Source organism: Erythrolamprus reginae, chromosome 1 (genome assembly GCF_031021105.1).
Source record: "Erythrolamprus reginae isolate rEryReg1 chromosome 1, rEryReg1.hap1, whole genome shotgun sequence".
NCBI classification, from domain to species: Eukaryota; Metazoa; Chordata; class Lepidosauria; order Squamata; family Dipsadidae; genus Erythrolamprus; species Erythrolamprus reginae.
The window spans coordinates 127,172,736-127,199,512 of record NC_091950.1 but is presented as its reverse complement, the minus strand read 5'-3'; the positions used below and the strand labels follow the sequence as shown (position 1 = coordinate 127,199,512).

The following is a 26,777-nucleotide window of genomic DNA, read 5'->3' as shown; positions in this document are numbered from 1 at the left end:
TCCCCCTGCTGGGATTCCCCTGCAGCATCACAAAAACACAGAAGTCCGGAGGTGGGGTTTCCCATGGAGGGGAGCCTTAGGGGAATCCCAGCAGCGCAAAAACGGGTGCTTCACTGGCAATAGAAGTACGGAGGTGGGGCATCCCAGCAGTGGCGGTGGGTTTGTAAGGTGAAAATAGTTTGTAAGAAGAGGCAAAAAAATCTTAAACCCCAGGTTTGTATCTCGAAAAGTTTGTATGACGAGGTGTTTGTAAGATGAGGTATCACTGTATTCTATACAGCTACGCATATACAGTGGTCCCCCGATCATTGCGAGGGTTCCGTTCCAGGACCCCTCGCAATGATCGGTTTTTCGCGAAGTAGCGCTGCGGAAGTAAAAACACCATCTGCACAACGCCCACGCAAACTCCTCGCTGCCGCTCGCCCGCCCTTCGCCCGCCCACGCCGTTCGCTCGCGCCGCTTCCCAGCTGAGTCCTGAAGCCAATTCGCTTCAGGACTCAGCTGGGAAGCGGCGCGAGCGAACGGCGTGGGCGGGCGAAGGGCGGGCGAGCGGCGGGCGAAGGGCAGGCAGGCGGCGGACAAGCCGTTCGCTCGCGCCGCTCGCTCGCGCCGCTTCCCAGCTGAGTCCTGAAGCCAATTCGCTTCAGGACTCAGCTGGGAAGCGGCGCGAGTGAACGGCGTGGGGCGGGCGAAGGGCGGGCGAGCGGGCAGGCAGGTGGCGGACAAGCCGTTCGCTCACGCCGCTCGCTCGCGCCGCTCGCTCGCGCCGCTTCCCAGCTGAGTCCTGAAGCCAATTTGCTTCAGGACTCAGCTGGGAAGTGGCACGAGCAAACGGCGTGGGGCGGGCGAAGGGCGGGCGAGCGGCGGGCGCGCGGGCAGGCAGGCAGCAGACAAGACAAGCGGCAGGCGCGGCAGCAGCGAGGAGTTTGCGTGGGCGGTGGGGAAACTCCTCGCTGATGCCCGCCGCTCGCCCTCCCGCCAGCAAGAGGGGGAAGACCCAGGGAAGCCGCCCAGCAGCTGATCTGCCTGGCGCCATCTACGCATGCGTGGCCATAGAAAAAAAGGGCGCTCATGCGCAGATGGTGTTTTGACTTCCGGGTTGAAAAATCGCCATATAGCCGTTTCGCAATGATCGGGATCGCAATACCCGGGGGATCACTGTATAGTAAAGAGAAGGTCAAGTCTATAAGTAAGGTAAGGATTTTTTTAGGATTTTTTTTTCACAAGCAAGCTTTTTAACTTGTAGTAAGAGAAGTTTTGAAATTTTCTTTGGAAATCAAAGTAAAGCAGGATTGCTCATCAATGCTTCGTATTTCAATGATAGTGTCAAAACCTCTACCTGCCCTCATTTGTACTCTCACATTCACACATGGGAGTACTCTCAAGAGAGCTTTGTCAAGAAGAAGCGAAGGAAACCTGGTTTAATCACCGTAAATAAAGGAGCTCATAGAAAACTTGTCTTGTGATTTCTGGGCAATTAAACAGAAAGGTCCTCTTGGATACATATTTACTTTCACGGCCCATCCTAGAGCTCCTGGTGGTCTCCCATCCAGCACTCATGAGCTTATTGAATAGTCAACTACTGGATGGAGATAAAAGATGAGATGGTAGAATTGCTGAGATGAAGACGAAAAAAGGCAAAAACTAAGGGAATTTTTTGATGCCTTGGTGGCAAGTTTGGAAGTGGAAGGAACAGAAATATTAATGGGAAAATTGAAGGATGTTGATGTTTTAAAAGAGCCAAAGTGTGATTGATTTGGTATGTATGTTTGTTCTGATTGGACAGTTGTATTGGGTTTTATAATGGGTTTTTACTGTTTTTTAGTATTTAATATTTGACTTTTTTACCATTGTTATTGTATTTTATATTGTTGTAAACTGCCCTGATTCCCATGGGATTAGGCGACATAGAAGTCAAACAAATTAAAGTAAATTAACATACAACAGTTATCGTATATTGTATATTATGGAAAAAAGAAAACCAAAAACAAGAAAGTCAGAACAATGAGCTTAATGATTCTTCTTCTGTAGTACCAATGAAAATATATATACAATCCCACATACAATCTCTTTGACCAAGATAGAGAAAGATTTCATCTTTTTTGTGTGTCTATGTGTCCTCACTTCAGTCTCTTCCACTATAAAAAAAGTCAGGAGGGGATTACTCACTTATGAAGATTGATTGAGGTACAGCAAAATAGAGTGGTACCTCTACCTAAGAACGCCTCTACTTATGAACCTTTCTAGATAAGAACCGGGTGTTCAAGATTTTTTTGCCTCTTCTCGAGAACCATTTTCTACTCTACAAACCCGAGCTTCCGAAACTGTAACTGGAAAAGGCAGGGAGAAGCCTCCATGGGGCCTCTCTAGGAACCTCCTGGGAGGGATCGAGGCTGGAAAAGGCGGGGAGAAGCCTCCATGGGGACTCTCTAGGAATCTCCTGGGAGGAAACAGGGCCGGAAAAGGCAGGGAGAAGCCTCCATGGGACCTCTCTAGGAATCTCCTGGGAGGAAACAGGGCCGGAAAAGGCAGGGAGAAGCCTCTATGGGACCTCTCTAGGAATCTCCTGGGAGGAAACAGAGCCTCCACCCTCCCTGTGGTTTCCCCAATCGCACACATTATTTGCTTTTACATTGATTCCTATGGGAAAAATTGCTTCTTCTTACAAACCTTTCTGCTTATGAACCTGGTCATGGAATAAATTAAGTTTGTAAGTAGAGGTACCACTGTAATGATTAAGAGAGATGGAAACACGTTGATTTAAAGTGGTTGATTTAAAAGTGGTGCAAAGCCAGTAATTCAATTGTCAGTAAGGCAAACTGATGAAAGTACTGCCCAATATCTCATCTAACCCTCAACTCCAGGATGCTGTCAATCACCTCAAACCTATGTCTCCTATTTTCTTTCTGTTCCAGAGCTGGACAAGTGAGCACATTTCCAAAGACCAAGGCTGCACCCACAACTACTGTTTTTCCCATTACTGAAAATCAATTAGCACAGGGGGTTTATACTGTGTTGGCAGTATGTAAGCTTCTTATGGTGTATTTCTAATTAAAACAATTCATTTTAATGTTATTGCTAAAGTTAATTACTTTGGATTTCATTGTTATAATTAAGTGGAACATAGAGGCTGGTAAGCAGTACACTGCCTTCACACTGCCAACTTCAGCCATAAACACAAGGAGGATGAGAGCTTCTGTAGTTGCATTATTTCTTGGCTTAAACTTCAATCTATTCTATTTGTTTATCGCGCAGGACTGTGCTAATGCTTGTGAGATATGCCTGGAATACTAAGGAGCAATGTTGTGAAGCAGTTGTTAAATATAACAGAAATAAATAATCCACAGCATATGGTAGTGAAGTTTAGGAATGAGGCTACACTAATCCCCTGAGATGGCATACTGTATATGAGACATACTTCAGTTTTTATCTAAAATATCTCAGTTGAGGATATTCTACCGGTAGCTATGCCTACAAAGCACGATTCTTCATCAACCTCTTTTCATATGAGTGGTACAGTATTCGCCATATTTCTAACAATTGATTTGATTTTGATTTTATTGGATTTGTATGCCGCCCCTCTCCGTAGACTCGGGGCGGCTAACAACAGTAGTGAACAGCATATGACAATCCAATATAAACAGTTAAAAACCCCTATTGTAAAACCAAACATACATACAGACATACCATGCATAAAATTGTAAAGGCCTAGGGGGAAAGAGTATCTCAATTCCCCCATGCCTGGCGGCAGAGGTGGGGTTTAAGAAGCTTACGAAAGGCGAGGAGGGTGGGGGCAATTCTAATCTCTGGGGGGAGTTGGTTCCAGAGGGCCGGGGCTGCCACAGAGAAGGCTCTTCCCCTGGGTCCCGCCAAGAGACATTGTTTGGTTGATTGGACCCGGAGAAGACCCACTCTGTGGGACCTAACTGGTCGCTGGGATTCATGCAGCAGAAGGCGGTCCCTAAGATAATCTGGTCTGGTGCCATGAAGGGCTTTATAGGTCATAACCAACACTTTGAATTGTGACCGGAACTGATCGGCAACCAATGCAGACTGCGGAGTGTTGGTGTAACATGGGCATATTTGGGAAAGCCCATGATTGCTCTCGCAGCTGCATTCTGCACGACCTGAAGTTTCGAACACTTTTCAAAGATAGCCCCATGTAGAGAGCATTACAGTAGTCGAGCCTCGAGGTGAGCAGTGACTCCCGGTCCAAATAGGGCCGCAACTGGTACACCAGGTGAACCTGGGCAAAACGCCCCCCTCGCTACAGCCGAAAGCTGTTTGAAATATGATTTTTCTGAGTGTCTAAACATTTTTTAATGCCATGTTGTAATAAGGTTATCGTAATTATTTGCTTGTGTGTCATTGTCAATCCGTGACGTCTTGTGATTTACATGGACAGGACATAAGACTTTCATGAAATTTTCTTGGCAGTGTTTTTAAAACATGACTTGTTATTACATTCTTCCTTAAAAGTGCGAGATCTCATCCATTTGATTTCTCTGCCTAAGGCAGGGCTAGACTAGACCCCTATGCCTGACACTAACCACTAGACCAAACTAGTGGTTCATGTACCTGTTGTAAAAAGGGAGGATGTTGATGGAGAAATTCTAAACGTAAAGTGCTATTCTGCAGGCCACTAAAGCTGACTGAGATCTGTAGGTCAGCAGTTCAAATCTCATCACCGACTCAAGGTTGACTCAGCCTTCCATCCTTCTGAGGTGGGTAAAATGAGGACCTGGATTGTGGGGGCAATATGCTGGCTATGTTAAAAAGTGCCATTGCTAACATGTTGTAAGCTGCCCTGAGTCTAAGGAGAAGGGCGGCATAAAAATCAAATAAATAAATAAAATCGAATAAATAAATAAATGTTTTCCCACCTTTCAAAAACCATAGTACCGTGTTTCCCGGAAAACAAGACAGTGTCTTATATTAATTTTTGCTCCCAAAGATGTGCTATGTCTTATTTTCAGGGGATGTCTTATTTTTTTTCCAATGAATTGTATCCTGTATTCTGCTGCAGCAAAAAAGTATTCCAAACACGCAGCTGCATGTTGGATGCGTATTGGATGTGTTTTAAATCTGATTGATGCAGGCGTTTTGCGATACAATTTATGGACAGCAGTGTTATATATGTTCTGTTCGGGAATACTGCGAAATGAAACATCTCCTACGTTTTACATTCAGGGGATGCCTTATATTAGGCAATTCTACGAAACCTCTCCCATGTCTTACTTTCGGGGTGACTATTTTCGGGAAACAGGGTAGTAGTATGTTCATTTGAACAAGGAGAAGAGGAGGCATGACCCTCCTGCAAAGCATGTCAGTGTTTCTTATGTAGTTTCTTCACATATTGTCCTTAAAAAAAAACCCTAAACGTAGTGTATGGAAGATTTACTGTAGTAGCGCCAGACATTAAGGATTTGAGGAAATGCCCTATATAAAAGCACAGTGAGCAAGACCCCCAGGGATTCCTTTCTTTTACCTTTTGAATGAAAATCTTTCTTTGGCACCCAATGAAAATAAGACACCTTGGCAGAATTAGTTCGAATATCTCAAGAATTTTGTTATGAGCTTGTTACTGGAGAACTGAGCTTAGAAGTCTTCTGCAAGCTGCATTAAGCAGCATTACATAATTGAAGGAAACCAAGAAAAATATTTGGTTATTTGATGTGGCAGAGACCTTTGTAGACTAAGAGATAGGACACTGACTAGCTGATAACTGAAAGCAAACAATTGAATCTGCTTCTCGTAGATTTATAGCTCTCTCCTTTCCACTAAATCCTCAGTCTACCTCTTGAGCAAATACAACACATCTGTCTAATATGGATTAAGCAAGCATTTACTTTTCCTTCTTTAGTTCTTTAATTTTATTAGGAGTTTGGAAAATTGGCTAAGGTACCAGACTAGAAACTGTGGGACAGTGAGTTCTAGTCCCACCTCTGTCAGGAAGCCAGCTTAATCATTTTAAGTCAGTCTCTCCCTCTCTCTCTGTAAGAAGGGGGCAATGGCCAATCTCTTCTGAAATCCTTTGCCAAGAAAACAGCACGGACTAGTCCAGGCACTCACCAGGTGTCGAAAACAGATTTGAAGGCACACACTGTTCAACAATTTCCTTTGGGCTTTGAACCAAGACATGAAGATTTAATCTAGTCTAGTTTACACCCACTGTAAAAGACAGGGACAATCTTATTATACAAGTGGCTCAAGATCAGACGTTGAACCCATTTCCTAATCTGATCAGTTTCCCAAACTCTAAAAGTGGAAAAAGTATTGGGGGAAAAAAGTAGCCAGATATAATAGTTGCAGTTTAGGAACAAATACATAGACAGATTCAGGAGTAAAATAATGTTCTTAGTGTAAATAATAGAGATGTTGTATCGCATTGATGAAAAAGAGATCAATCAGCACTATGAAAAGAAAACAGTATATATAATCCTTCCTGCACACATTTATTTCCCGCAGTACCAAATATAAATGGGGAAACATGTTCATGCAGGTTTCATTATTACCTGTTGATCATAAATATTTCCCAGATGAAGTAGAGCAAGGGTCAAACTCAATTTCCTTTAGGGCCGCATCAAGGTTCTGTTTGACCCTGGAGGGAGGGACGGGGGGGCAGGGTGTGTGTGACCAGCTCAATGTCACTCATGTCATTGGTGCTTGTGGGGGCCCAAGGTCTCTGCAAGCAAAAACAGGCTCCTGAGCTCTTGTTTTAGGCTGCAGTGGCCTGCTTCAAACCTCTCCCAGTGCAAACAGAGTTCAGGAGGCCCGCTTGCTCCATTTTTGCTGGCAGAGGCACCACAGGCTAGTCCTTCACTGTTTCCAGGATGGCTCTGCGGGCCAGATTTAAACACCCCCCTGGCCAAATCTGGCTCCCGGGCCTTGAGTTTAACACTCCTGAAGTAGAGGGAGATCTAAGTATTGCCCACAAGATCATATGCTGCAACATCCTGCCTGTTGGCGACTACTTCAGCTTCAACCACAACAACACAAGAGCACACAACAGATTTAAACTTAATATTAACCGCTCCAAACTTGACTGTAAAAAATATGACTTCAGTAACCGAGTTGTCAAAGCATGGAACTCATTATCGAACTCCATAGTGTCATCCCCAAACCCCCAACACTTTACCCTTAGATTATCTACGGTTGACCTATCCAGATTCCTAAGAGGTCAGTAAGGGGTGAGTATAAGTGCACTAGAGTGCCTTCCGTCTCCTGTCCTATTGCTCTCCTATATCTCCTATACCTTTCTTCTATTCCTATATCTCTTCTTCTATTCTTTCATTGATATGTTCTATTACTATACCTTCTTTTCTATTACAGTATTTCTTAGATATATTTTACTATGAGTATCACCTCTATAACCTTCATCATGTATTTTACTATGTGTGTATATAGATATATACCCACTAAAACCCTCATTGTGTATTGGACAAAATAAATAAATAAAAATAAAATAGATGTAAATTAACAGAGATTTGCTTTGATGTCAACATTTCTAGGTTTCATTCTCCAGGTAAGTTTGAAAAAGATTTTGATTGGAATCCCTGGAAAAATCTGCTACCAGTAGTATAGACAATAATCAATCAGATAAATCAAGATATAATAGTATGATTCCTATTCTACACAACAGAAGCCTTTCCCTGACAAATAATAAAAGCAAAATGTACAGTAATGTTGTACGTTCAGATTGCAATAACGCAGTCGTCAGGGAGAAATTTTCCATGAGAAAAAAACTAGCTTTTGTATTTTTGCAATTCTTATCAGTACTAAAACAAAAACAAAATAGCTAGAAGTTTGTTTCTTTATGGAGGCAAAACAATGCATAATTTGCAGGATAGCTCCAAGTATGTTCATCACATCTCATACCAATAGCTTACTTGTCACCCCAAAGATCAACCTTAAATGTGTTGAAAAGACATTTTTACAAGGGTCACCCAGAAAGTAATGCACCTTTTTTTTCTCAGCCTACAGTAATGGTACAAATGTGAAACTTTAGATATACATTACTTGAATTGTCGAGAGAGTGCGTGTGCAAATTTTGCCTTTCTTCAAACAGATGGTGTAGCTGCAGCAGTGTTTTAAAATGATGTCTGTAAGTGATGTATGTTACAAGCAGCATGTCGTCATTGAATTTCTCACTGCGGAGAAACTGTTGGGAACATTCACAAACGTTTGTGTACAGTTTATGGAGAATCTGCAGTCGACAGAAGTATGGTTAGACATTGGGCAAAAAGGGTGAGGCCATTAGAAGGTGGTTCAGCAGAGCTCCAAGGCTTTGTGACCAGAACAAAGAGTGGTACCGACAGGGCATACAGGTCCTTGTGTCTCGCTGGATGAAAGCCATAAAATGAGACACAGATTACGTGGAAAAATAGAGAGTGTAGAAAAAACATCATTCTTTCTTGTGTGTAAGTTTCATTGTGTTCAATAAATAATTGTTGAAGAAAAAAAATGGGGTGCATTATTTTCTGGGCGACCTTCATATTTCTATTTTCTAGTCTCAACTGCAATTACTGTTACTGTTATAATTAGAACAATGAATGTAGGAATTGAGCTTCAGCTTCTTTTAGATGAAGTTACTGTATACTCTCCTTGAAACAGCAGGTTCTCAGTTCTGGAAAGCTAATTCGTCACTGAATTCCCAAGCAGTATCTCTACTGTTGCAGAATTTACAATATGTGATAACCTGGATTGCACTTGAAAAGCAGACAGAAACTACAGTTGATGCAATACATTGCAGCCTAACAGGCAAAAGCACCAATGATGCCTTTATAATATTGGAAAAAAATCTGCTCTGGCTGCCAGTTTTACACCAGGCGCATTTTATTTGCTGATATTTAATTTATTCGATTATTATGCTGCTCAATCCTGTAGGACTCAGGGTGGATATTAAACTTTAATGTCCTAAATCACTTAGACACTAAGAAGTTCTCTCCTGTTATGAGCCCTGTCCAGCTGATGGATCTGCAGAAATCTCTTCTGAAGATATCTCTGCTACCACAGGTCTGTTTTTCTGGCATGAGAATTTCTCATTTGTTGCTTCCAAACTATGGAGTGGAAGAATTTTTGGCTTTTAGATCCTGTATCTCAGCATTCTGTGATAGATAAATCAATTTAGATAAGCACACTTTTCTTTCACCAAGCTTTTATTAAATGGCATCAGTATTAATTTATGTTTTTAACGTTTTAGTGTCTAAGTCTTTTTTTCAGTTACAAAGAAGAAAAACAAGATATATATCAGTAAATAAATTAATCCAAATCAAAACATATGATACAGGGAACTTTTTAAAAGGCATCAATCACAGATTGTCCTGTTATTCCTGGTAGTTCATGATCTGTATAGTTGCAAATGTCATTCAGAATTCTCCACCCCATTCGATGATAAAAAATGAACACACTGTGTATTGCATTTTCAAATTGAAAGACAATGGCATGGATTTATTATTCTGCTGCCATAGGAAGTCTGGAAAAAATTTCCTAAGGAAAACCTACGTTATCCTCCTAATAAGTTCTGAAAAATAGAATCCAAGATGCTTCACAGTTGACCAGAGAACCAAATTCAAGCCACCTTCCCAAATTGTAAAAGATGTCATAAGTCTGAAATCTGTCTTTCTAAATCCATATTATTTATGTCAGATGGCCAGTATTTTCCTTCAGTAACATGCATCTATTACCGGGGACATGTTTATTTATTAGATTTTTATCTTCCCTTTATTACTTTATAAGTAACTCAAAACACTCCTTCCTCCTCCTATTTTTCCCATGACAACCCTGTGAGGTGGGTTCAACCAAGAGAGTGTGTCACTGGTCCAAAGTAACCTAGCTGGCTTTCATGCCTAGAATTCACAGCCTCCTGGCTCCTGGGCTACTACCTTAATCAGTAGGCCAAACCAGCTCATCCTAAATTTAAATCCTAAATTTAAATCAACTTAATTTCCATTATTCTGCTCACATAAGAGCAAGAGCATTCGGAGGCTACTAGCCATGTGAGTTGTTGTGGGTGCACCTAGGTACACTCACATTATACCAATTCTCCGTGGACTGTACTGGTTCCCGACTGGTCTCCAGGCGCAATTCAAGGTGTTTGTCATTACCTTTAAAGCCCTACATGGTTTAAGGCCAGACTATCTCTGAGACCACTTTCTATCACATAGCTCCCAGCGACTGATAAGGGCCCACAGGGTTGGTCTTCTCTGGGTCCTGTCAGCTAAACAGTGTCGACTGATGGGCCCACAGGGGAGGGCCTTCTCTGTGGTTGCTCCAACTCTTTGGAGCCAACTACCTCCCAATATCCGGACTGCCCCTACACTACTTGCCTTCTGAAAAGCTATAAAGTCCTAGCTTTTCAGGCAGGCCTGGGGTCATTGATTTGATGGTATACCATCGAGATCCAGCCATTAATGACATACATGGTTTTTAAAAACTGTTTTAATTGTTGGTTTTAAATTGTCTTGAACTGTTTTTAATGGTAATAGATGCATGTACTGAAGGAAAATACTGGCCAGCTGATATAAATACAGTGGTACCTTTACTTATGAACTTAATTCGTTCCCTGACCAGGTTCTTAAGTAGAACAGTTTGTAAGAAGAAGCAATTAAAACCCACCTCATAAACAAAACAATAACATGCAATGTAATATTAAAACATATTACATTGTATGTTGTTTTTTTGGTTGTGAGCCGCCCAGAATCCTTTGGAAATTGGGTGGCATACAAATTCAAGTAGGTAGGTAGGTAGGTAGGTAGGTAGGTAGGTAGGTAGGTAGGTAGGTAGGTAGATAGATAGATAGATAGATAGATAGATAGATAGATAGATAGATAGATAGATAGATAGATAGATAGATAGATAGATAGATAGAGTGTTGACTTCTGTTGCTCTCCCGTTTTTGTTTTTGTTTCATTATTGCCAATCTAATGTTTGGTGTTTGGGAGCAGAGGGGGACAAAGGCAAGCAAGAAACAGAACTTAATGCTGATACCGATTTTTCTCTCACAAGGAATTCCCCGAATCTTCCTTCAAGCAAGGCGGCATCAACTCGTGATTTACAATCTACATGGAGTAGACGGGCTTAAGTTCTACTACCGGTTTTAGCCTCGGGGCAAGACAAAAGCAAAAACCGCCAAACATCAGTGGACTTAAATTCTCTCCCGAAGCCAGACATTAAAAGGGAGATTTAAGTCCGGACCCTCTTTTTCCCTCCTCCTCCAATATCTTCCCTGTTGCCCTACCGCCGACCGACGGGATCCAAGGAATGAAATAAACAAAGTCACGCTTGCTTGTCACATGTTTAATGTTTTCATCCAATCGAGCTTTGGGGGGGGGCGCTAAGAAAAGCAACACTTGGCATGCCAATTTTTCTTTCTAACAAAGCCTGGTGGGGGCGGGAGGGGGGAGGAAGGAAGGAAGGAGAAAGAAAGAAAGAAAGAAAGAAAGAAAGAAAGAAAGAAAGAAAGAAAGAAAGAAAGAAAGAAAGAAGAGAGAAATAAATAAGAGAGAGAGAGAAAGGAAGGAAGGAAAAAAGAAAGAAAGGAGAGACATAAATAAAAGAAAGAGAGGAAGGAAAGAAAGAAAGAAAGAAAGAAAGGAGATAAATAAATAAAAGAGAGAAGGAAGGAAGGAAGGAGAGACAAATAAATAAAAGAAAGAGAGAGGAAGAAAAGAAAGAAAGAGAGAGAGAAATAAATAAAAGAAAGAGAGAGAAAGGAAGAAAGAAAGGAGAGAGAAATAAATAAAAGAGAGAGGAAGGAAAGAAAGAAAGGAGAAATAAATAAAAGAAAGAGAGAGGAAGGAAAGAAAGAAAGGAAGGAGAGAGAAATAAATAAAAGAAAGAGAGAGGAAGGAAAGAAAGAAAGAAAGAAAGAAATGAGAGAGAAATAAATAAAAGAAAGAGAGAGAGGAAGGAAGGAGGGAAAGAAGGAAGGAAGGAAAGCTGAAAACGTACTAGGAGGAGAAACCCCGGAGTCTACTTAACAGCAAATACTGTATATGCTGGAGGCAGCCTTGCTGCCGCATAGCGACTCTTTATCTATTGTTATCTATCCAAAAGGCTCCCGCGGCGATCATAAAATCGCCTTGCAAATACACCGCATCTCCTTTCCGTCTGATGGTAGTTACTATCGGAGTATCTTGTCCGGACTTTTTTTTTTCTTTTTCACTCGTGCCAAAAAAAGAAAACAACAACAACTGATTGAACTCACCACGGTCACCGGGGACACCATGTTTGCCGAGGCGGCTTCTATATGTAGTTCTCTCTGGCGCTTGCTTTATGGAGCTCGGCTCCCACTGCGGGTCACAAGCTACTACCGCTTTTTAATCATCAGAGCAGGAGGGCATCTATTTTTTTCCCCTCAATGCCGATTGTTTTCTCTGGGCTTTTTTAAAGAACGCCGTGACGTCATCGCGTTGGCAGCGAATGAGCAGAGAGGGAAGAGAGCGGCCGGGGGAGGTCCTGCAGCGAAGACGGCTCCGCCCCGCCCCTCCTGGGCTCGCACTCGCTGGTGAGTAGTAGACCCATCCCAGTTGCGTATTGTGAGGGGAGCGGGCAGTTGATCAAATGTGGGAACTGCTCTCCCCCTAAAAATGAGGTCGACCTCTTCTCAATAAACATATATAATTGCGTCGGTGGGCCAGTTTCTATTATTATTGTGGGGTGGTTTTTTTGGGGGGGGGGGGGTTCTAAATGTTTTCCATCGTCCTTTCCTTGATCCCTTTTGCCGATTTAAGAGCAAGGTTAACTGCCGCTGTGGCTCGCTACAAACAAAACATAAAGCTAGGTTAGTCTTTATTGGAGGCAACAGAAGAACCTTAATAAATACATACATACATACATACATACATACATACATACATACATACATAGTGTATAAATAAATTGTGTATAAATAAATAAATTTATAAATAAATTTATACACGGGCCTATATAATTTATGTATGGCGTGTCTGTGTGGATGTCTGGTTTAATAATGGGTTTTTAAATGTTTTTTAAACTTATTAGATTTGTTATGAATTGTTTTATTGTATGTTGTGAGCCGCCCCGAGTCTACTGATATAAACTGAAATTTAACAGATAACCAAAGGGTAAACATTGAAAGTAAGGATGCCCTTGCATTATTTGCATGGATATAAATGTACAGTGTTCCCTCGTTTTTCGCGGGGGATGCGTTCCGAGACTGCCCACGAAAGTTGAATTTCCGCGAAGTAGAGATGCGGAAGTAAATACACCATTTTTGCCCATGAGCAGTATCACAAACCATCCCTTAACACATCCCTAAATTACCATTTCCCACTGCCTTAACAACCATTTACTCACCATTGAATAAGACACTTAGTGATCCTGATATTTATTATTTATTAACATTTTTTTTTTGCGATAACAACGTTGATTGGCTGAGATTTCGGCCAATCAGCAAATGGCAGATGAAAGTTTGGCAATGACGTATGACATCATCAGGCAGGGAAACCCGTGGTATAGAAAAAAAACCCGTGAAGTATTTTTTAATTAATATTTTTTTAAAAACCGTGGTATAGGCTATTTGCGAAGTTTGAACCCGCGAAAATCGAGGGAACACTGTATAGTTTTCTTAGGAAAAGCATGGAAATAGCATTCTTTTTTTTCTTCCTCCAGCACACATACAGAAACCAGGAATTTACATTTGAAGCATCATAAAGGAGACAAGGCAATACTAGTCCATCCTTCAGCCAATGATTTCTAGCGCTCCCCACCCTTCTCCCCAATGATCATGAAGCTGCAAACTTCAGGTACTGAAAAAAACCAGAAAGTTGCTACTGGCATAGCCAAATCTTCCATTACAATTACTATTATTTTTTATTAGTCTGCCCATTCTTTATTAGTCAGCTAGTCCGCCACTAAAAAAAGTCACAGATCTACTACAAACAGGATAGCAATAGTACTTAGAATATTATACCGCTTCACAGTGCTTTGCAGCCCTCTCTAAGTGGTTTACAGAATCAGCGTATTGCCCCAACAATCTGGGTCCTCATTTTACCCACCTCTGAGGGATGGAAGGCTGAGTCAACCTTGAGCATGGTGAGATTCGATCTGCCAAACTCCTAGCAGCCGGTGAGTAGCAAAAGTAGCCTACAGTACTGCACTCTAACCACAGTGGTTCCAGGTTCCAGTTTGAAATCCAACCAACCAATAAAAGAAATGAAGTACTGTAATTTCTGCTATCCAGCAAAGGAAAGGACTAGACTCCAGAGTGAACTGAATCTCCCTGGATGATTTTCTCTCTGTGTCTCTGAAATACATATTTCCTGCTCACTCCTCCTCTCCCAAGAAACATTTTCATGATAACTGAAACAAGCTAGAGCAATGTTTCCCAACCTTGGCAACTTGAAGGTATCTGGACTTCAACTCCCAGAATTCCCCAGCCAGCATTCGCTGGCTGGGGAATTCTGGGAGTTGAAGTCCAAATATCTTCAAGTTGCCAAGGTTGGGAAACACTGAGCTAGAGCACTCACATAGAAATGAAAAGGAAAGAAAAAAGATACAAGCCAGACAGGGGTGAGTTCTAACTTACCTCGTTGCCGATTCGCTTCTTCCCGCATCGTGTGGGTGCCCACGCATGTGCAGTGCCAAAACCCAAGCTTCTGCACATGCACAGAAACAAAAAAATTAATGGCACTATCTATGGCGCCATTAGAGGCGGTTTCAGGGGCATGGCCAACCAGCGATTGCACCCAGTTTATTTATTTATTATATTTATTTATTGTATTTATTGTATTTATATGCCACTCACTCCAACGGACTCTGAGTGGCTCAGTTTGTCCAATAGGGGGGAAATTCCTACTACCAGTTCTATAGAACTGGTCTGAACCGGGAGCAACCGGTTCTCTTGGGGGACTTTAACCTGCCATCACTCGGAGAAACCTCTGGACTAGCACAGGAGTTCATGGCCACCATGACAGCCATGGACTTGACCCAGATAGTACAGGGTCTGACTCACGAAGGGGGGCACGCACCCAACATGGTATTCCATGACTTTCCCTTCCCCCTAGGCTTATAAAATTTATGCATGGTATATCTGTATGTATGATTGGTTTCTTAAATTGGGGTTTTTAAATTAACTTAAATATTAGATTTGTTTATATTGTCTTATTATTGTTGTTAGCTGCCCCGAGTCTACGGAGAGGGGCGGCATACAAACAAACAAACAAACAAACAAACAAACAAACAAACAAATAAATAAATAAATCTGCCTCTGAAGCCCGATCAAGTTAAGAAAGAAGCAAAAAAAGAGAGGTAATGTAAAAATCAGGCATGATGAAAGGAGTGGGTGGAACAGAAAAAAAGAAAACAGGCAGAGCTAATGGGACAGGAACTGGGACAGAGAAGCAGGAAGTGCTATTGAAGATAATAGATGGAAAACCACCACCAAATCTGAGACAGGTGGAGCATTTGCACAGCCCTGTAGCATCTGAAGTCGGGAGTGGAAGAGTTCATCATAGGTAGGGGCAGTAATGGGCAGCCCAAATTTTTACTGCCATACTGTGGGTGTGGCTTATTTTGTGGGTGTGGCTTGGTGGTCATGTGACTGGGTAGGAGTGGCTTGCCAGCCATGTGACCAGGTGGGAGTGGCTTGAACAATCATCATCTTTCAAGTGAACTGTTAAGTCCTCGACTTACAACCTCACCAGTGTCGCTCTCTGGGGTGACAATTTGCTTCACGTTTCCCGCGCTCTCCTTCCTGGGTCGCCCCCTGCCTCAGTCTGGGTAGCTAGGCGAATGGGTGCCGATCAGCTCTTGAGAAAAGAGGCGGGAGGAAAAGGGTCCCCTGCAACTCCTGCTGGTGCTGGTCTCCCTGCTGCTTTCCGAGGAGGAGGAGGAGGATGGGAGGGGGGGATAGTCAGCTGGAGCTGGGCACACACAGCTTCATTTCCGCCAGTGGAACTGCATTCCACCCCTTCCTGCCTGCTGCCCACCCCTGGGTAGGGGGTTTGAGGACAAATTTGAAAATATCTAAGGCCACATTTTGCCCTTTCAGATTTCCCACAAGCACTGGCAGTTTGCACCCCTCTGATTTAGAGGGCCAAACTGATATATGGGAGCTCATCTGTATTATTGATTCTGTTTGCGCTAAAGTCTGAACTGTGTCATTGGGAAGCTACGAGTGCCATAATCTTAACTACTCCAGACAATTAGGGAATTAAGGGAGTTAACCCTAGGCCCAAAGAACTCCGTGTTCATTTGGAGCTACAGTAACCATTTCTATCAGCTGTATTATCTAAATATTTAATGGGTGTGTTAACCTCCCTATTAATTATGTATGATTGAGACATCCCAGAGAGATGCTGTTAAAATAGGGCCTCTTACGCAAAGACAACCAGTCACCAGCAAAGGAAATCCTACTATAAAATATTAGGTTGGGCCAATATGTTTACATCTCCATTTATTCAAATACATGCAGGCTTCAGTAGTGGCTTCGCTCCTAATTCATAGGCGTAGACAAAGGGCCCTGATCCCCTTCTATTAAAGCTGGCAGTACCATATAGCAATAGAAAACTATAGTTTGACCTTTATTCTTATTGTGGATGGAAACAGGAAGAGGCGTGTTAGACTACAACTCCCATCTTGCTCAGTGGTAGAATTAGTGGGAGTGAGAATCTTTTGAAAGATGAAGGCTGAAGTTTACCTTGTGTCAGGCAGAAGCTGATGTGGGCAAGGCAATGATGCAAAAGGAGCAATACCTCATCATACACAAGGGGCATAGAGATTTTCTTGTCCTTATTAAATTTAGGGGGCAGTTTTAAGGTTACCCCACCAGATGTCCTATCTCCAGACGGCAGAAATTTTCAGGGGAGCTTTTTGGGGGGTCATAAGGAGGAGCAGTGCTTGGACTTGCATAAGGGTTTAACCCAACAAGGTTTACTCAAGAGTAGAGCTGCAGGTTAATTAACTACTTAAGACCTTAACCATGCTAATTGCAGGGAACAATTCCACTCATGAATCTTGCATTGTAGTTCCAGAATCTTGCAGCATGAATCTTGAAATTTATTTATTTTATTTATGTATTTGTCAAACAATTATAGGATGGTAATTTGTACAAATAAAACATTAGATAAGCAATGATAAAAAGTAATGATAGAAGACAATAGAATAGTAGGACAGGGGCGGTAGGCACAATGATGCACTTATGCACATATCATAGTTCCTGAATATTAACCTCTATGTTTCCGGTTTGTATCGTAGCTTGAATGTTGGCTTCTATGGTGCCAGTTTTGAGAAAACCTGCCTGTTCATAGCCTGCTCAGGGACTAGTTTGATTTGCTTTGTTCGGCTTGGATTTTTCGAGGACTAATTTCTAGGAACTTTGGCAACTCTTGGAGGATCAGTAAGATAAGGGAATTCCTTGTTCTTCCTTGTCTTCATTCGCTTTGAACTATTTGTAAATTAAAGCGCGCCTTTTGTTTTATGCTCCTAAGAAGCTATTAGGATTTAATTTCTAAAACAAACTCTGTAAGTTTGTGTGTTGCATAATTATTTATCTACTTCATTCCAAATCTTTAGAATTGTCCATTGGCCTTCATTTGTAGCACCATCAGCAATTCTTCAGAGTGAGCTACTGATATTTCAGTTTGCTTAGCCCAGTGTTTCCCAACCTTGGCTACTTGAAGATATTTGGACTTCAACTCCCAGAATTCCCCAGCCAGCATTCGCTGGCTGGGGGATTCTGGGAGTTGAAGTCCAAATATCTTCAAGTAGCCAAGGTTGGGAAACACTGGCTTAGCCTATGTTCAAGTCACAATATTCAGTTGTATGAGCATTCAGTAAAATGCTTTGTATATATGCAATTGATTGAATTAGCTTATTGCACAAACCCATAAAATGGAGTGAGCTAGTATCAACATTAAGCATATTTTGGGTACACAACCACTTTAGACCAGGAAGGAACGCCCTAGGAACCTCCTCTAAAATGGGCTAAGATTACATGGTTGTTTTGCCTGATAATAATTGATGCAAGAAAAAGAACATCATGATTAACTAGTTTAGCAACAGCCATATAATCCTTGAGAGCCAGTTTGGCGTAGTGGTTCAAGGCATCAGGCTATAAACTGGCAAACTGAATTCCAGATATGCTTTAGGTACAAAAATTAGCTGGGTGACCTTGGGCTAGTCACTTTCTCTCAGCCCTAGGAGAAGAGTAATGCCAAAACTCTTCTGAAAAACCTTGCCAAGAAAACTGCAAGGACTTGTCCAGCAGTCTCTGAGAAATGGACATTATTGAATGGAAGGAGGGAGGAAGAGAGAGAGAGAGAAAGTGAAGGAGGGAGGGAGTTTTATTATTATTGTATCGTATCATATTGTATTTTAATCTCCTTAAGATGGAGCTATCTTAATAGTTTTTATGACAAATTTGTCTTCATTGCTATCAAAAGCTATTGTTGGTTGTTTGGTTGTAGTAGGAGCAAGGAAATTTCATCAAGTTGTTATATGTATATAATGGAGTCTGGGTAGAGTTTTCTCAGTTACAGCCAGGAGACATTCCTCTCTCACCACTTTACTTTACACAAAAAAGGGCAAGAAAGAGAGATAAAAGAGTAAGGAAATTCACGCTTGGGGTCCCACTTTAACATTGTATTTTGTATTCATGTCTTTTCACAGATTAGTCTCCATAGTAACCAAGAACCGTGGCATCATTCTGGAACTTGGCTCCAAACACACTGCCCGTTAATACTGTAAACTTGGCCAGTTTAGCTACTTCCATCATGTCAACATGTGGAGAGAAATTCTGAATTGTAAAATGTTGGAACAGCTAATTTCCTACTTTTCTGCCGATTAGGTATTATAAAAACTGTAGTTCAATTATTCATGGAGGACAATTCCAAATCCTGAATAAGCTTAGCTCCGAATAAGCTGAGCACCATAAAACCCAAAATCATATTTCACGTGAAATCAGTAAAGAAGATAGTCAAGATTCATCTATCTCAAAAATAGAGTTGAAGTATTCAAGAATCATAACCTAGTTTAGAAACACAATTCAGAACACTCTGATGTTACTGATGATACAGTAAAGCAATTATCTGGGTGTGGCAAAATGATTACACATTATTTTCCCCACAGTGACTTGCAAAGGCAGTATCTGTAAAGCTATTAACTTATTTGCTAGTGTAGTGTTAGGAGCCTTTCCTCTTCACTGGTACCCATGAATTTGAGTAAAATATAGGATGCATAATTTAAAATAGTAAATATCTGGATCAAAAATTAATTTTTGTCTTACTTAGATAAACCTGAAAACATCAAGACAGGTGCTAAACAATGTGAGCTGTTGTGAATTAAGTATGTGTTATATTTACATACAATTCATTTCATTCTATGGATATCATCTCCACACAAAGAAATCCTTCCCTTGACCTAACCTTATATCCTAACAAAAGGCATTTCTACTGGAACTATACAAATTCAAAAGCCACTTTGTACCTTGGCAATCCCACATAAACTTTGTTGGGCAGGCAACCAAATTTACTTCTGTATTTCTAAATTCCGTTTTGGGATAGTACAGTAGTCCCTCACCTATCGCTGGTGTTACGTTCCAGACCTGGCCGCGATAGGTGAAATCCGCGATGTGGAATTTATCGACTGATAGTACTTATTTAAGTATTTATATTGTAATTGTTTGGTAAGTTTTCATTGTTTTAAGTGTTTATAAACCCTTCCCACACAGTATTTATTTTAGATACATATTTAAATACAGTATTTACAATTTTAGATTTTTATTTTTAGTCTGGTAAATCATAGCGACCTGAAAATGTGACCTTTTCCTGCATCCTAAAAATAATATATACAGCTCAAAAAAATAAAGGGAACACTCAAATAACACATCCTAGGTCTGAATGAATGAAATATTCTCGTTGAATACTTTGTTCTGTACAAAGTGGAATGTGCACAACAGCATGTGAAATTGATTGTCAGTGTTGCTTCCTAAGTGGACAGTTTGATCTCATAGAAGTTTGATTTACTTGGAGTTATATTGTGTTGTTTAAGTGTTCCCTTTATTTTTTTGAGCGGTGTATTTTGTGTAGAACTTTCCCCCACTTTAGCCTCTGCTGCTGCAGCCAGAGGCACGGGATTATAAAATCAATGACACAATATCATGTCAACTGTACAGTTCTTGGTGATATTTTTAATAGAGGAGATGTAGGTGGGTAGCCTGGCACTTTCGTCCTATTACTGTACAGGTGCTCAGATCCTTATTTGCAAACAATCAAGCACACATACTATATACGGAAAATGTGGATGGGAAGCAAGCATTAGCATTATTATTTCCTGTTTGTTTTGGGCGGGGGTGAAGGGCCTTTTTATTTCTCCAGGATTAGCAGTAGCAGTGACCTTTTTTGTATACTCCTATATGTCAACTTGAGTGGAACTGCTGATTGGCTCATTCTTTTCTCAGTTTTTCAAGTTCAGCAGGAATGAACATGATGGGCAGATAAACTTCAAAATTGCTTTGGTGGACTGGGTAGTGGAATCAATGCCATATACGAGTGAATAAGCTGTTTTTTAGGGAGATACTTTTTGCTCTTGTTTTCAGGGGCATTTGACAATCTGGATTCTAATAGTCCACTGAAATTGTCATAGCACCTTCCCTTTGGAATAATATTTCCTCTCCAGAGATTGGACCACCTGAACTCTGGACTTTTTAATCAAACGTGGTATATTTTTCAAGCTTTAGGATAAATTGGTGCTCTGCCCGTTAGTGTGTAGCTTGCCTTGGTTATATTTGTTCCATCTGCTCTATGATGTTATTTGTTTGTTTTTAGGCATATCAGTTTTAATTTCACACCACTTACTCTGTGCAGACTTGGGCCACCTTTATAAATCTATATGATAAAATAAATAGCTTTTTGCACTACCAAATTCAAATATTTATATTCTTGAATATTCCCTTATTTATAATTGATCAGCCTCTCCTGTTTTGGAATTCTACTGTGGCTTAATATTTCCAAAACAGTTAACTCATTCATAAATGTTTCTCTATTCTCCTCTGTGTTCCCAGCATCTTCCCCTCTCTCTACAACTTTCTTTGGTGAATTCTTCAAATCCTGTAATTCTCACTCAGCATAACATAGTGCCTTGCTTTTAGCCAGCCAAGCAATCCACCTTGACAATTATTTTCTAGATTGTGGTATTTTTGTGTCTTAGGGCCAGACTCTCTTTGGGACTGCCTTCTGCCACATAGTTCCCAGCGAGTGATTAGGCCTAAGGGTTGGCCTTTTCTGGATCCCATCAGCTAGACAGTGCCAGTGGGCGGGACCGTGGAGGAGGGCCTTCTCTGTGGTGGCACCAGTTCTCAGGAACCAGCTGCCCTCTGAGGTCCGTACTGCCCCCATCCTACTGGCCTTCCATCGGCAGGCGTGGTTCTGTCAGACCATTGATCAATACAGTACCACCTAGATCCGGCCACAAAAAAGCTATGAATACTTATTTTATGGGCTTTATACTTTCTTTTTATATTATTTTTAGATGTTGTATGCTGCCCAGAGTCCGGAAGGAGTTGGATGGCCTATAAATTGGATTAATAAATAATTAATAAATAAATAATATTTCTGATTTCTGGCTGACTCCTTTAATTCCCATCTTTTAATGATAATGATAATGATTTATTATATTTGTATGCTGCCCCTCTCTAAGGACTCGGAGTTCTACCAAACTTTCAGCACAAATTGAATTTCAGCACAAATTGAAAGCTCTACCAAACTTTCAGCACAAATTGAATTTCTAAAAAAATCTCTGTATACCCTATTCTTCTCTGTTTCGTCCACTGTCTGATCCTGACTGTAAACGCTTCATAATAACAATTTCACTGATTTTGTCAAGATGGCAAAATCCCCCTGTTACTTATGACAGCTGAAGCGTAGTGTAAAGATGAAACATAGCGAGGCTGACAGATTTGTCTATGGGGATTCTCATTCATCCAAGTTGTCCCAAAGGTGCTTTTTCAGGAGGCAAGACTTTGTTTTTTTTTTTTTTTTAACATTTCACTTCTCATCCAAGAAGCTTCTTCAGCTATGTCTGTATGGTGGGGCATGGAATCCCCCATTCCCCAGCATCCTAGTTGGATGAAAAACAAAATCTCTTAAAAACAACAACAAAAACAAGAAAGTCCAGTTGCCTCCTGAAAAACCACCTTTGGGGACTCACTGATTTCCCTAAATCTACAAATGGCTTTATGTATGTACTTTGCTTACATGACTTAGAGGCTGTCCAATTCCAGACAGCTCTGGACAGCTTAAACTTTTTAAAAAGAAGACATAATAAAGTTTAAAAAAAAAGATTATACCAGTGACGGGCTCGTACAGGTACGGTCAGGTACACAGAACTGGTAGAAAAAGTTTGGTCAGATATGCAGAACAGGTAGAAAGATTTTGATTCCCTCCCCCCCTTTCCCCCCCCTTCTGGGCTCTGGGTATGTTTTTCCTATTATAGTAAATGACGTTGAATGTGTATAATTTTAGAAGAGCTGTGCATACGTGTGTGTCTATGTGTGTATGTTTATATATAGACTGGGTAAGTGTATATAGACTGTATGTGTGTATGTTTAGATATAGACTGGGTAAGTCAGATGTAGATAATGTATATTTTTGTGTACCAGTATGTAATACAGGTACACATATGGCATATATACATAGAATTAAATAGTTTATTTTGGATGTTCAATATTTATTTATTTATTTTATTTATTCATTTTTTTTAGGCTGCCCTTCTCCTGAGACTCAGGGCAGCTTACAACATGTTAGCAATAGCACTTTTTAACAGAGCCTGCATATTGCCCCCACAATCCGGGTCCTCATTTTACCCACTTCAGAAGGATGGAAGGCTGAGTCAACCTTGAGATTTGAACCGCTGACATTCAGATCTACAGTCAGCTTTAGTGGCCTGCAGTACTGCACTCTACATACTACGCCACCTCAGCTTCTTTTTTTAATAGTAATAGTAAATAGATAGGGAAATTGTATTTCTCTGAGGCGGGGAGAGGCCAGGCACCCTAACCCAAACCTTGACGTGAGTGACATCAAGTTGGCCACCTTTAAGCCAGTCACGTGACCTTTGAGCCACCTCTGGTCACATGATCATCAAGCCACTCACACCTGGTCATATGGCTGGCAAGCCACACCCACAAAATAAGGCATACCCACAATGTGGTAGTAAAAATTTTACAGCCCTTCACTGGATTATACATATCTAGAACGGGGGGGGGGGGGGAGAAACATATAAAGTAGAGCAAGAAAAAAAGTTTGTAACCACCTCACCCACCCAGGACTATGTTAGCCAGGTTTTGAAAAACCTTTAGAATATTATCAGGATCGGAGTCATGATGTTAATATAAATAAATTATACCAACAATAATAAATGCAGGTATTCATTGACTTGAAAAATTTCAAGTTGTTAAAGGGAAGCAGAAAACTGTTTTAAAATATTAAAATCAACATTGTTAAAATTATACATAATATACATAGTAGGTGATAGGAAAAATTCCTAATATGCACATTCTTGTATTAGAATCTCTCATTTAAATTCATGTATTTGTGGACTCGTTTTAATTGATATTAATTACTTCCGTATAATTCTCCGCTTTACAATAGAAGAGAATAATACTATTTTTTAGCCAACTTAAAGCAGATTCAGGCCAAGGCTACAGAAAGCTTTTCAAAAGAACTTGTTGCATAAATTCTTATCTTACACAAAGCTCCTTTGTCAGTTTTGCTCTCTGATGTCTATAAATCTGTGTATCTATGGATATTTTGGATGTATCGCTGATTCAGATTTAGATTTCACATTGTCTTTGCTTTAGCTAATGTTTTTACTAAACCTCTCCCATAAACTTTCATTGATAGTTCAACTGCAAGAGACAAATGCTTCATTGTAAGGGATGAATGGGCCGTCTAATTTAGCTGAATGGAAGTTTAAAAGATTCTTACTGTGCCCAGTTTGAGGTAACTGTCCCATGCTATAAGAGGCCTGGAGAAAAATTGGATACAATGCTTCTCTGCTCCCAGTGTTTTAGTTCTTGCTTTCACTTACTGGCAGAGTTACACATAAAAAGACGAAATAAATAAATGCACATAGAAGATGGATAGTGCAGTTCTATCAATAGCTACTTAGAAGACCAAGATCAATTTTTCTTTTTATGAAGTCCACAAGTGTCCCTAATTTATTTGCCTAGGGCAGTGTTTCCCAACATTGGCCACTTGAAGGTATCTGGACTTCAACTCCCAGAATTCCCCAGCCAGCTGGCTGGGGAATTCTGGGAGTTGAAGTCCAAATATCTTCCAAGTGGCCAAGGTTGGGAAACACTGGCCTAGGGTACTACAACCACCATGATAAAAGTAATGTTTCTACCACTGATTCCTTTGTTGGATCGCCCAGGCACCTACTGAAAACCTTTCAGCAGAGGCTCAAGGAGATTACATAGGCTGGGGATACTTAACAAAGCAATTTCAAATCTTCTCTGCCAGTTTCCCCATTGATTTCACTTGTGGGAAGCAAGCAGGGAAGGTTGCAAATCATGGTAATCTGACATTGGGATGCTGCAACTTTTGTAAATAGGAGCGGGTTGCTAAGCACCCAGATCTCACTCAAATAATTATGGGGGGTGCTGGGATGGCTAGAACTTTGAGGAGTGGACAAAAGTATCCTTTGGTTAATGCTGCCCTAAGGAAAGAGTCACTTCTCCCTATGTAGATATATATAATAATGATGGGAAGTGGGTGTCAAATTTTTAAAGCATCGCTAGCTCCTGATTCTAAATTAATGTTTAGTGGGGTGGGGAAGAAAAGCAGAAGATGCTAGTTAGACAACTGCACTACAAAACTATGGCTATGGAATGGACACTTTGCAAAACGAATCCCAGCGACCGGTTAGGTCCCACAGAGTTGGCCTTCTACGGGTCCCATTGACTAAACAATGTCGTCTGGCGGGACCCGAGGGAAGAGCCTTCTCTGTGGTGGCTCCGACCCTCTGGAACCAGCTCCCCCCAGAGATTAGGATTGCCCCCACCCTCCTTGCCTTTCGTAAACTTCTTAAAACCCACCTCTGCTGTCAGGCATGGGGGAATTGAAACATCTCCCCTTTGCCCATGTAGTTTTGTGTATGATTCGATTGTGTGTTGTTTTTTATATATTGGGGTTTCTTTTTTGGACTTTTAAATCTAAAACTGTAATTTAGATTTTTAAATATAAGATTTGTTACTATGTACTGTTCTTCACCATTGTTGTGAGCCGCCCTGAGTCTGCGGAGAGGGGCGGCATATAAATCCAATAAATCTAATCTAATCTAATATTTTGTCTTGCACTCTGTATTTTGAGGTTTTCATGACTGTCGCAGATGCAGTTAAAACGCTTGGGACAAAAGGCAGTTTTAATCAAGAATTTTCATCTGATTTTCCCACGAGCAGGGAGATTATGCGATCTGTTCTGCTTCAGGAGGGAAAATTCTATTCTTCCAAGGATACTTCTGCACCACCACTGAATTTTCACCCAGCAAGGTTTGCAAAATAATTTATAGTAGACCTGCCACTGTTTTTCCCATTGTCATCCTTGTACTACTTGAGAACATTACTTGGCTGAACAATAATGGAACACAAAAGTCCTGCCCCATCAACCGTTATCTTTGGCATTTTTCTTACAGTACATGTTGTACTCAGCTTCAGAGCTGCTACAGTGAAGGACTCCTATAACAGACTAGGACCTTGAAGTTTTCAGTTCCTTTCTCAGGGAAAAAAGCAATAAATGGCCTTGTCTATTAGTACTAGCTATGCATTCGTGAAAGATAAGTGTTGATTTATTTATATATTCCAAATGGTGCCATTTGAATGTGATAGTCTGCATTCTTCAGCTTTTATCTTTGTCCTTACAGTCACTCGGAGAACAACTACAGATACAGAATAAAAATATTTCATAACTCAACATATACAAATGCTGAGCTGATGTTGCCCTTAAGATCAGCAGGCAGAAGCAAAACACCATGGGATAATTCCTGCAAATAGGAAAATGTCCATGCTTTAGCTGAAGCATCTCAAAAACTAAACTGCGGTCTGTTGTGCACCACAGATCCATCAAAAATAACTCACCTACCTGATAATGGTACCAACTGCGAACCATTATCAAAAACCATAACAACCTCATACCATTAACACTATTATAGTATGTCTAAACCCTCTATTATTTTACAAAACATAAAGTGGTAGAGGAATTAAAGCACACAGATGCTTGAGAATATCATGTTTCTGACTTGCAGGGATAAGGGAAGTTAGAAATGTTGTTGTTGTTGTTGTTGTTGTTGTTATTATTATTATTATTATTATTATTATTATTATTATTAATTAGATTTGTATGCCGCCCCTCTCCAAAGACTCGGAGCGGCTCACAGCAAGAATACAAAACACAAATCCAATGATTAAAACAATAAGACAGTTAAAAAAAACCTTGATTAAGAAACACTCATAAAATCCAAACAAAACCATACATAAAACGAGGAATCAATTTCCCCATGCCTGGCAGCAAAGGTGGGTTTTTAGGAGTTTGCAAAAGGCAAGGAGGGTGGGGGCGGTCCTAATCTCCGTGGGGAGTTGATTCCAGAGGGTCAGGGCCACCACAGAGAAGGCTCTTCCCCTGGGTCCCACCAGACAGCATTGTTTTGTTGACGGGACCCGGAAACTCTGTGGGACCTAATTGGTCGTTGGGTTTTGTGCGGCAGAAGGCGGTCCCGAAGGTATTCTGGTCCAATGCCATGAAAGGATTTATAGGTCA

The 26,777-nt window shown here is 40.9% G+C and overlaps 1 protein-coding gene and 1 long non-coding RNA gene across 2 annotated transcripts in view; one reads left to right on the top strand and one right to left on the bottom strand.

Moving 5' to 3' along the window:
- The window catches only part of TMEM86A (transmembrane protein 86A), a 55,055-nt gene extending 42,661 nt beyond the window's left edge, over positions 1-12,394 (bottom strand). The window contains exon 1 of the mRNA XM_070735618.1: positions 12,209-12,394. Coding sequence (XP_070591719.1) covers positions 12,209-12,229 — 21 coding nt within the window. The 5' untranslated portion in view covers positions 12,230-12,394. The remainder of the gene's footprint in view (positions 1-12,208) is intronic.
- Positions 12,395-12,429: 35 nt separating this feature from the next.
- Positions 12,430-25,699, top strand: LOC139158234 (uncharacterized). Its single transcript, XR_011557637.1, has 3 exons — positions 12,430-12,508; positions 13,636-13,769; positions 25,335-25,699. It is a non-coding gene; the product is annotated as an uncharacterized lncRNA (long non-coding RNA).
- Positions 25,700-26,777: the final 1,078 nt, after the last annotated feature.